Source organism: Priapulus caudatus, unplaced genomic scaffold (genome assembly GCF_000485595.1).
Source record: "Priapulus caudatus unplaced genomic scaffold, Priapulus_caudatus-5.0.1 Scaffold1105, whole genome shotgun sequence".
Classification (NCBI taxonomy): Eukaryota; Metazoa; Priapulida; class Priapulimorpha; order Priapulimorphida; family Priapulidae; genus Priapulus; species Priapulus caudatus.
The window spans coordinates 1-11,937 of NW_014578166.1; the positions used below are offsets into that span (position 1 = coordinate 1).

General features: G+C 43.2%; 1 protein-coding gene across 2 annotated transcripts; it reads left to right on the forward strand.

The window, feature by feature from the left end:
• Positions 1–2,037: 2,037 nt before the first annotated feature.
• On the forward strand, positions 2,038–10,999 carry LOC106815399 (PACRG-like protein). 2 transcript variants are annotated; one of them, XM_014819857.1, is made up of 8 exons: positions 2,038–2,112; positions 6,614–6,729; positions 7,375–7,635; positions 8,009–8,076; positions 8,313–8,538; positions 9,116–9,223; positions 9,575–9,655; positions 10,214–10,999. In XM_014819857.1, exons 3-8 carry the CDS (start codon positions 7,381–7,383, stop codon positions 10,265–10,267), a joined length of 792 nt encoding a protein of 263 aa, XP_014675343.1. In that variant the 5' UTR covers positions 2,038–2,112; positions 6,614–6,729; positions 7,375–7,380; the 3' UTR covers positions 10,268–10,999. The 2 variants fall into 2 exon arrangements, with proteins under 2 accessions (XP_014675343.1, XP_014675342.1); XM_014819856.1 differs by having other exon boundaries at positions 2,040–2,157.
• Positions 11,000–11,937: the final 938 nt, after the last annotated feature.

The window sequence follows — 11,937 nt, forward strand, 5'->3', positions numbered from 1 at the left end:
TCGTGATACTTGTCAGGTATATCGGTGCGTAAATCTGAACTTGCGTTTTTTAAGAGCCACACTCGCTGCCACTCATCGTCGTGATCGCTACAGCTATTCTGTGCATCGCCCTCGCCTGATTACCCCTTGTCAGGAAGAGAGGAAGGCGCCGTGACTCGGTTATGACTCGGGGAGCAGAGGGTACAGCCGTGATGGTTAGTAGGGACGAAAGAGGAAGCGCATGAGAGGTTAGAGAGGGAGAGAAGCCATGAGGGTTAGAGCGAGAGAGGAACCCGTGATTGGTTAGGAGGGAGAGAGGAATCCGTGATGGATTAGAGGGAGAAGCGAGGAAGCCATGAGGTTAGACGAGAGAGAGGAAGCCATGATGGTTAGAAGGGCGAGAGAAGCTTGTTAATGGTTAGAGGGAGAGAGGACGGGGGAAGCGCGGACATGCTGCCTGAGAGAGGAAGGGAAGGTGTGCGACATTGGCCTGACGAGAGGAAGGGAAAGGCCGTGAATGCGTTAGAGAGAGACGAGAGGAAAGCCATCACGGCTCCTTCTTCTCTCCCTCTAACCCTCATGGCTTCCCAACCTCTCTCTAACCCTCCGATGGCTTTCTCTCTCGTCCCTCTGAGATCCATCATGGGCTTCTTCTCTCCTCCCCGTCTAACCATCACGGCTTCTGCTTCCCCCTGCTAACCACCACGCACGCGGCTTCCTCCTCTCACCTCTAAACCGCTGCATGGCCCTTCTCACTTCGTCTCGCAACACGCTCTATGGCTTTACTCTCTCTCTCTCCCTCTAACCTTCATTGCTTCCTCTCGTGCTCTCCTAACGCCTCAGGCTTCCTCTCTGCTCTCCTCTTAACGCTATCACCGCGCTTTCTCTCTCCCTCTCCATCACGGCTTCTTCTCTCCTGACAAGCGTAATCACGAGGTGAATCACAGAGATAGTGTACTCGAGATGATGCACCAGTTGGCCTCTTAAACACAAGTTCAGTGTTGAGCGCACCTGTATACCTGATATAGTAATGCAACGAGGGCATGATGCACAGAATAGTGTACACTAGACGGTTGATGCACAACAGCATCAGCTCCTCACCGACTCACCGAGGTGATCAGCAGAATAAGGTGTAGCATCTACCGCACGGTGATGGCACAGTAATAGTGTACATCACGGAGGTGATGGCACAGAGACTAGTGTACATCTACGAGATCATGCACAGATTCGGCGGCTTTAAAACAATCAAGTTCATGTTTCACGCGCCTATCCACAAGAAATAGTGTATTATATTATGGCTCCCCTCCCTCCAGCCATCACGCGCTCGCCCCTTCCATCTCTCGCCTCTAGACCATCACGGCTTCCTCTTTCCCTCGTAACCCTCATAGGCTTCCTGCTCTCTCTCACTAACGCCTCGATTGGCTTTCTCTCTCTCCTCTACCAACAACGGCTTCCTCTCTACCTCTAGACCATCATGGCTTGCTTCTCTCCTTCTTAGACGATCACGGCTTCCTCTGCTCTCTCTATAGACTAATGCACGGCTTCCATGGCTCTCCCTGCCTAAACGATCCACGGAGGCTTTCTCTCTCCTCTTAAAACATCATGGCTCCTCTCTGCCCTCTAACTCATTCATGAGGCTTCCTCTCTCCCCTCTAACGCATCATGGGCTTCTTCTTTCCCTGGCTACTCATTACGGCTTCCTCTCTCCATCTAACCATCATTGCTTTCTCTCTCCCTCTAACCATCATCGGCTTCCTGCTTCCTCTCTCGTAAATTAAGTGAGTGTAATTAGTAATTAAGGTAGTGTAATTAGTAATTAACAATGTAATTAGTAATTAATAATGTGATTTAATAAACAATAGTGTGACAATTGGTAATTAATAATAAATCATATAATAGACATAAAAATACACAACATAATTTTTTAACGTGTATACATATGTCGTAATTTTTGTCCGATAGGTGGCTGCTTATTGAGCATGGCTGGATTGTGGGCAGTTTAAAACATGTTGTCGCATCAATCCTGTGATATATAGGCATTAAACGAAACGTCTGTGGCATCAGTGGGGATTACACAGAAATGCTGTGATCACTTCGTGATATAAAGGTGGCCTAAAGTAGATTTGCACCGCCGTAGGCTGTCCTATTAATCATTTATGTCACTCCTTGATATATATGGTATGAAGGTTCGCAAAATCTATAGAAAAATCTATAAAATCAACTGGTGCAAAACTTAGTTTGGCCCTTATATACGAAACAGTTCGGCTACCGGTCAACCGCACTAACTAGGAACCGTTTGACCCACCACTGTTTTTAAAATTGGTATCAGTCTCGTTACTTCCGTATGCCTCCCCGATATTACAGGGTCGAATTACAGCCGCGGTAGGCCCGTAGCCCGGACTATAATTGTTTGGAAGGCTAGTTAAAGCCAGGGTGGCTTGCCCGTCGGGCAAGCAAAGGTGAAACAATTCCAGACCATGATTTCGTAATTTCGTGAACATGATCGTGTGTCGTGAGCGCGCGTGTGTGTCATGGTGTGCGTCGAGCGCGTAATGTGGTCATGTGTGTGCGTGAGCGCGTGTGTGCGCCGAGCCGGCGTGTAGTGCGACGTGTGTGTGGCGGTGAGCGCGTGTGTGCGTGAGCGGCGTGAAAGCGGTGTGTTCGTGAGGCGCCGTGCTGTGCGTGACGCGTGTGTGTGCGTGTGCTGCGTGAGCGTGTGTGCGTGAGCATGTGTGTTGTGGCCGTGAGCGCGATGTGTGTAACTGTGTGCGTCGAGCGCGGTGTGTGCGTGAGCGGCGTGTGTGCGGTGAGCACGTGTGTGCGGATGTGTGTGGCGTGAGCACGCTGTGTGGCCGATGTGTTGAAGCGTGAGCGCGTGTGTGCGACGGCAGGGCTTGGATAACTGACGGCACCAGGACTGGCAATTTGCCGTCGTGCCCCTATCAATCGCCGTAACTTGCCTTGAAAAATCCAACCCGACCCGACGGCGAGTGACCTGCCTGTGCCCTTTTCTGTAATTGCCGTCGGTGCCTCTGGCTAGACATGGTTCGCGCCGCACTGTTTTCGCATGAGCGGTATACATTGTCCTAGCACAGCGCGTAGCGATTCCATCCTCTGGTCTCACCCTTCGCCTCTTAAAAATCAATAACGCGTAACGTGGCTTGCTGCCGAACGCGCTGCAGTAACGATCGATAAATCGTGGCGCCTGTGTATGCCGTGGAATAGAACACGAATATTTAAACCCTGCTGCACGTTGACGTCGGCCCGTACTACGATTTAAAGCGGCCGGGAGAACGAACGCGTCGCCAAGAATGGCCAGACTGTGATCTGTATGGTGTGATATAGCTTGCTAAGTGCACGTAATATTAGAGGAAATTTAGTGCTCATCATCGACACCCCCCCGTTTCCACATAATGGTTGTCTGGGACTAGTAAATATAATACGGAACTGATTCACGGTTTTCCTCAGTTATAGCCGATGGTCTAGTGAAATAAAAAGTTTATACGTTTCAACCGCCTGTCACTCGTATTCCATTAGCCAAAGGTGATGTATTAATTTGTTTATGAGGTTTTTCCTTTATTTTACAAAAGTCGCCTTGGTTGCCCTCCTCCATTGTGAGAGTACCTTGATGCCTTTGTAATAATTGCGTCGTGCGCGCCACTCCCAGTTTTAGTAGAATAATTCAAGGCAATTGTCTCACATGCCGCCAAAAAATTGCCTTGCCCTCTCGTCAACTTATTCGAAGCCTGTGCGACAGTGTTGCGTGAGCCACGTGTGTGCGACCCGTTCCTCGGCGTGCAGCCCGCCGTGAGCGACGTTGTGACGCGCCCCGTCGCTGTCGCTGTCGCTGAGCCGTGTGTGCGCCGTGTGTGCGCCTGAGCCCCGCCGTGTGTGGCCGTGACCGCGGCCGTGGTGTGCGTGACGGTTTGTCGCTGCCGACGTCGCTGTCGCCGTCGCCTGTATACGCGCCGGTCGTCGCGCTCCGATACGGTTCTTGTGTTGCAACCCGTGGCCGTTGTGTCGTGTGGATGTGGTGTGTGTTGCGATGCGTGCTGCCAGTGCCGTGCGATGCGTGCGTGCGCGTGCGTTCGCTCCGTCCTCAAAGCCCGCGTTACCTTCCTCATGTAATAGCACGAAATGGTAGCAGTGCCTCGAGGGGACCGCCGTCTATAGCGTTGGTATCAAGCATGGCAACCTCCATCAATCGGAAGACTACTGTATCTCACTACACTACCAGTGTTATAAGGTCACACTCACAGTCCTCACCCAACCCTGGCGTGTTTTACATAATAAACATGCATCTGTAAATGTAAACAAACGCCTCCCTAGATAACAACTAATGACACAATATAAAACAATACCAACATACCCCTCAGCCCAAAGCACATTCCTCGGAGGCATTCGTGGAGATCCAACGTCATATTTTCCCGCCGCGCGCACCCCCCACCTACTCCGAACATCATGCTTTGAAGGGCTAGTTGGAAAACCAAGAAGGCTAGTAACACAACCCGTTACCTTAGTAGCCCCCTTCGGGACTAACTGTGCACATTGCTCCTTACTTTCTCCGCTGATATTAAACCGTCCTACTTCCTTGAAGGCGTCGCTAGTCGACGATCCACTGTCAAGCCCACGGCATCTTTTCGCGCGAAAAAATGGGAATACCTGCGCCCATTAGTCCCCAGTTCAGGTTCAATGGATTTTGCTCCCCATGTTTGGTACTGTGAATGAATTAAATGGCTAGGGCGGTTTTGATAGTTTAAAAAAACATTGATGGCAAATTAGGTAGCGTTTGGTCAATTATAGTATCACATTATATAATACACACAAACAGTCTGTGGTGTCACACTCGTCTGGTTCGTTTTACAAGATTTAATTGACAATATCTTTAATGCAAAATTGGTATTTCCTCTCCCCCCGGCCGATAAAACGTCTATATTAGAGTAAAGTTTCACAAAACATGTCGGAACGCAGCATAACCTATTTATTTCAAACGCCATCGCTACAAAGCGGGCATAGCGCCATCTACAGTCACAAATTGTGATTTATTTTGGTTTATAAATTATTATTGCGATATACAGATGGCAATCGTTTCTATAATGTACGTCGATGGTTGCTTAATTAAAACTGACTTCTTCTTACTCACTCATTTGTGTCCTTTTTTGTGGTGAGCTACAGTGTCATTGACACTTTCATTGATAGTATCGGAGGGTACCCGGTTACCCTGGGTACGGTTCGATATTATATCGGAAAGTACCTCGGGGTACTATACGATATGTCGCTGCGTACTCTGCGTTGTCTCACCCTACCCTGGCTTGTAGTTGTAACCGACGTATTTCCGATGTTGTAAAACTTAAATATAAAAGCTAGCTCTTCGTTTAAAAAAAAGGAAAAAGAAAAATTTAGTCAAACATAAGGCGCGTTCACACGGACGTTTTTAGCCCAAGCCTAATTAGGCCCGCGCCAAATTTGGCTCGAGCCGAGGGTTCACGGACCGTTTTTCGGGGCCGTGCCGAGTTAGCACGAGCCAATTTGGTCCCATCGAAAACGTCTGACCAGGCTCGAGCCAAATTTTAGCACCAGCTAAATCAGTAGAGCGGTAGATGCCGCGAGTGTCGAACGTGTACTTCGACGAAATAAAGTCCAAAACGGTATAAAAATTCGAAATTTTTTATCAGGATGCATATTTTTCAAGATTGATAATTGAACTCGGAACGTAAGTAAACACTGAATCGTACACAATGCCATCTCGCGACATACTGCCAAAGTATCTGTGAGATATTTGTGCAATAAAATTTATTTGAATTTGAATTTAAATTTGACAGACAGTACCTATTCACTTGCGTACGTGTGAACGCTCCGACTCAAACCAGCCTGAGCCAAATTTAGCCTGAGCGAAATTTAGGCCATTTAGCTCGAGCCAAACCATTACCGTGTGAACGCGGTAATAGCATACATTTTTATTGGATTGCGATGTTTTGAGGTTTCTTCTGTGTGATGTGGTAACTTGACAGAGTGTATGTATTACGACATCAGTTGGCTGAAAGTCAGGGTACGGTGGGACAATGCAGGGTACGCAGCGACATATCGTATAGTACCCCGAGGTACTTTCTGATATATCGAACTGTAGGCCTACCCAGGGTACCCTCCGATAGTACCCTGGGGGACATAACCTCTATCAGCCTTAGTTTGGGCACCCTATTTATTACAAAGATTTACATGGATCTGTAACTGTAAGAACCGCGAGAGCGACTGCTCATTCAACAAGTGAAACATGGATTTTGTTGTGTACGGAATGAGAAAGAACGCTTCTGTTGCTTCTTAATCTTTATTGCATCTGTCATTACGCATACAGCGATGCTACGCATATGGTGAATCTAAAACATACAAGATTACCACACTGAGACTCGCGCGAAAAAGAGAAAAAGAGACTGGATCACCATACGTAACGTCTAACGAAACGTGGGGCTATCCAGGTCGCAAAGATTCTATTTCAAATCCCATGATCAAGTTCATAATCACATTTCATTGCATAGGTCTACACAGGCTGTATTGCGTATTTACACTTATGCCATTGTGGTGTTTTACTTTTGCTATAGTATAATCTATAAATATGTTATCCGTCCATGTTTTTTAGCTTGAGACTACACCGATGGTCAGACCTCAGGCTCAAGTGTGAAGTGACCGTATCTCTTCACGTCTTGAGACATACAGCCATAGTCATATGGTCCTAAAGCCTGGCCGGATTAATTGGTAAGAGCAACTGTAACCATGCACACACAAAGCTGCAGCTAGGAGTGGTGGAGAAGAAATACAAAATCCATGTCGCCACTATTCATTCAATGCATGGCAATTCTCATAGAGAGCATAGATATATTGCCACTAACACAATGCAGTTATGGTAAATATCTATGCTAGATGAAGTTGACTTAGCTGTACACATCTAACGATGTGTACTTGAAAAATTGTATTTAAAGGGCTTGAATTTCACTGTAGCATCATCAACTGGTGCCATAGTTTCCCTCTTTAATAGCTTCTCATGGTATATGCCCCTGAAAGTTGTGTTACATCCACACTAGAAAACCATCACTGCTTTTCTTATTTAGTATGTTTTGTTGCCATTCTCATAAACACCACAGGTATATATCTGTGTTTGCCTCTTATAAACAAATGCTGTTAAAAGGAAATTGTCCATGATCTTCTTGTTTCACTAGAAATATTTGTCTTGGTCCCCTTCTAGACTTCTAATTTAATTGCCATGGTGCTCTAATATTTCTAATTAAACTGAAGGCAATACTAATTTCCTCTAGAAAATCTAATTCTATCCCTATATAATTATAGGTACACGAAATTTCACTTCGCTCTTTGTTAATTTTCTTGCATTTCCCCTATGTTTAGGTACAAATGTCACGAGACACAACCTGTAAATCTTCCGACGACAACACAAAGGGGTTAGGAGTGGTTGTTCATTCCCAGCGTACGAACAAGAGTGCACCATCCCTGCATGGAGCTGCAGCTACTGTTAAAAAAACATCGAGAAGCAATGCCAGACTACCAAAGAACAGAGGCAGTGGCAGCAGTGTTGGGGACACACCTAAGGCTCCGTCTAAGAAAGCACCACGCCCCTCCGATAGCCTAAATCCAAAAACCATTGATCCAGTAAATTGCTTTGTATCAGAACCTCATAGTACCAGGATCATATCTGTAGTATTACACATATTCTTCTGATACCAAGGTTCATTTGTTATACTAAAATTGGTGTCATAAATGAATACAACTTTTACGAATTATTAAACTGACAATATCTATGTATACATCAGTTAAGTACATAATTGCTTCTCATTGGCATTGTCGGGTCTGTACATGGATACTGTGTGATATTTTTTGTGGGGAAAAGAACTGTTTATTAGAACAAATTAGATTTCTGTATATGATGAATTTATTTTTTGTAGGGCGACATCTCTGCAGAAAGAAGGTATCTTCTTGTAGAAACCCCACTCATAAAAACTCACTTATCACTACACTATTTCAGTTTGCAGATGCATCAAAGCCAAAGAGTGCTTTCGCTGCAACATACTCCAGTGGAGACATCCCTTGCAGGTAGCAAATTAGAAAAGTGTGATAACATCATTAAAATTTGACCTGGAGTCAGTTATGCAGCTAATTAGATTTTATAATTAACCTAGTAATCTGTGAATATACACCCAGTTGGTTTTATCTGCATTCACATAGTTTTATCATTGAGAGCATTTGATAAAAATAGTTTTCGAGCTTATATTCTGGTTTCAAAGTAAATAAACATTTAGACGTGTGTGTATGTGTTTATCGTGTTTTAGACTGGAGCATGGAAATGTGAAGCACAAGATATCGTGGAGCACCCATCTCAACCAGATACCTTTCAATCCTGTGCTTGTATATCTAGCAGAGGGCCTTAGGGAAACTAAGCACCCGTACAACTTTGTCGCCAAGACAGGATTTCGTGAACTGCTACGGGCTGATGGGGCCAAAGAGAAGGCCACCCCACTTGTTCCAAAACTCATCCAACCTATAAAGCTTGCTCTGGTAAATATATATACTGGAATGAAAAATGTTGAATTTTAAATACCATGAAGGTTATATGACTGTAGGTGTTTCATATATTCTTGTTTTAAAAGTTTGTGAATTGTCTTCTGATACTCTAAATGTATAGTTCTCAGTACCTTTACCATAAAGCATTCATCATACATGGGCACGTATGAATATAATATCAAATATCAATAACAGCCACTCGGGACTGTATTCGATGGTAATTGTGCTTGTATTGATTCATAACTACATGCAATGCTATTTTTCGGGTAACATTTTAAGTAGCAACTTGTGTTAAAATTCTATTTGGTAAATCTGTTATTTGTGCATCACAGTGTGAATAGTATAATACTATATGGAAATTCAATATTTTTCATCAACTAAGAATATCCCAACAACGTTATGGTGCATAACTGACCATTTGACCATTTAAGCTTAATGTAGTGTGTTTCTTTCCTGACCTGTTTAATATGCAATTGTGCTTGACTGATAGATGATATCTATATATAGTATATTTGATCACAGTTCGTCATCTGACTATTTAAACAAAAAAGGTAATATTTTTCTGTTTTAGATGCACAGTGATGATGGAGTGTTTGAGGGCACTCTAGAGGCTCTTATGGATCTGAGTAAATGTGTAGGCCCAGCACTTACCCCTCACCTTAAGAATCTATTAATGCCAGTAAGAAACTATTTTACTCTAACTTCTAAGACTAATAATGATTCAGCATTAGCACATTTTGTGACAATTCTAAATGATTTGTCTGTGTTCGTGCGTGCGTGCGTCCCAGTTCTTTTATTTAATACTTAGTTGTTCACAGTTTTTCTGACTAATATTAGTGAATTGTTTAAAACCTCTGAACGTTTATTATTAGAATTAGATGTTAAATATAGAAGACATCCTTTTTAGCCTTATTGGTTACTGCCAGGTAGTTCAGCTTTTATACAATGGAGAGGCTGTGTACCATTCTTTTCAAGGGATTCCAACCTCCAGTGACTGTTTCTAATTTTGAATTTTTTTAATCCATGTCAGTTATCAAAAAGAATGATGACAAATACCTTTCGTGAGAAGGTTTGGACAGCATTACAGTGCATAGAAACTGCAGGAGGGAAGGTATGTGTGTAATGAATATTTTTGCTGATGGGTAGTGTACAGCTTGCCTGCATTTATATTGAGTTAGCTCTTGCTGGATATAAGACAGTACCATGGACATGTGTGTAGAAGGAACTTGCATTGGTACTGTGGGGTCGAAAGTTAGACAGCAGAATTTCTGTTCAGTCTCGGAATTTACTATAAATGATAGATGACAGTGATGTTGATCGAAATTATAGGAAATCATTTCTCATAGGCACCCGTTCTTACCAAAAATTGCTCTTAAATTGGCATTTTGTTTTACTGTTATCTCAAAAAAAATTCAAGCATTCTTACAGTCATGTATTTGATCATCTTCTTTTTGATCATAGTTGATTATCTTTCATTTTTGTTATGTGAAATATAGGAGTTACTCTGTGCCATATATAGCATATGTAGTGTCATTGTCACTTGTTCACTTGTTCCCAATATGTGTAGAATCTTAAATCTTCTGATTGACATATTTATAAACTTTTTGACAGGGATTGTTTTTGTTATTAATATATATATATAACATGTATAATGTGATTTTCGATGCAGGAGTGCTTGGCAATCATCAAGGCAAAGGTTCCAACATACTCTTCAGTTATGTAACATTCCATATACAAGCATTGATGGGAATTTATGGGTTTCTCCCTTTGTGGGATGTCAAGAGAAAGTTTCTGTGTAGTTATATAGTTGTTTTTTCAGCGAGCAGCTCATCATTAAAATGCATAATAGAATATCGTAAATAACTTTATTGTCTTTTGCCATGCAGTCATGGCTCTAGTACAAAGTCACCCAAGTGGTATTAGTTAGATGTAGGCTAATGTAGTGAATACAATATGTGCAATACATTTGTATATATATCCTGACACGTAGTCTACACTGTTGTAGGCACAGTCAATTAACATGTCATTTTTTCGACAGTATAGTTTTTAATGTAGAGATCTTCTCTTACGATCGTTTATATTCTCATCATTTATGAATCACTCGTTCATTACTTAAAAACATCATTTAGGAATTCCAGTTTTGACGACATGATATCCGATGAATAGTTAGTTGTCCGAGTATTTGACCTGATCAGCATTATGAACCCCAGTGATATGCATTTCAAATGATAAATAACTGTATTTTCCGTCCAAGCTAATTAAGCAGTGAAGTCATGTTAAATACATTGTACAACATTTTTGTATATATATTTTAAGCACATATGCACATTTTATTCTATGTACTTTAGGAATATAATATGTAACTTTTACTGAGCATAATTTATTTTTTTGAACTGATGTAATGAATGTTATTATTGAATTAGTAAAATAAACTTTCACATTAGATTATAATGAATAAAATGTATTATGGGGTGTTTTAGTCTGGATTTCTAACAAACAGCGTAAGTAAAGATAGTGCCATGCATTGAACCAAGCCATCCAAGAATCATATGGCACAGATCTTTAAACATTGAGAAATAACCATTACAAGTTTTCCACTTCCTTGACACAATTTACTTATATTGAATCTCAAACAATTAGTAAATTACACTGTTTAGAATACATAATTGATATTGTTTACTTTATATTTTTAGCTCATCTGACATAGTCAGATGCAGCTTGTAGAATCGCATGATCGTCCGTCCGTCCGAGCGTCCGTCCGAGCGTCCGTCCGAGCGTCCGTCCGAGCGTCCGTCCGTCAACAGTTGGGCACAAATCTTAACCGCTCGACGTACGGTCACGATATTCGGGACGTGGGGGTACTGAGAGAAGAGAGAGAGAAGAGAGACGAGAGAGGAGCAGGAGAGAGAGGAGAGAGAGATCGAGAGAGAGAGAGAGAATGAGAGAGAGAGAGATGAGATTGAGCGAGCGAGAGAGGGGAAGAGAGAGCGAGAAGAGAGAGAAAGAGAGAGAGCGCCGCGAAACGAGTGAGAGAGAAAAAAGAGAGATGAGAGAGATATGAGAGCAGGGAGGGAGACGGAAAGACGAGAGAAAGAAAAGACAAAGAAGAGAGAGAGACAACGACGGAGAGTGAGTTGCGCAGACGAGAGAGAGAGAGAGAGAGACGAGCGTAGAAGGGAAGAGCAGAGCAAGAGAAGGAGAGAGAGAGGATGAGAGAAAGAGAGAGAGAGAGAGAGTGTGATCGAGCCGAGAAGACGAGAAGCGAGGAGAGAGAGTGAAGAGAGAGAGCGCGAAAGGGAAGAGATAGCAGTAAGAGCGAAGAGCGAAAGAGATAAGGAATGCAGGAGACAACGAGGGGAGCGAACGACGCGGCGATGCGCAGGGGTTGCCCTT

What these genes read in the sequence shown, in the direction of transcription:
- LOC106815399 (XM_014819857.1), top strand. Translation starts at nt 7,381, where the DNA reads ATGTCACGAGACACAACCTGTAAATCTTCCGACGACAACACAAAGGGG. An exon ending in AGTGGAGACATCCCTTGCAG is followed by an intron (nt 8,077 to 8,312) that starts GTAGCAAATTAG and finishes ATCGTGTTTTAG; the next exon opens with ACTGGAGCATGGAAATGTGA. An exon ending in AACCTATAAAGCTTGCTCTG is followed by an intron (nt 8,539 to 9,115) that starts GTAAATATATAT and finishes TTTCTGTTTTAG; the next exon opens with ATGCACAGTGATGATGGAGT.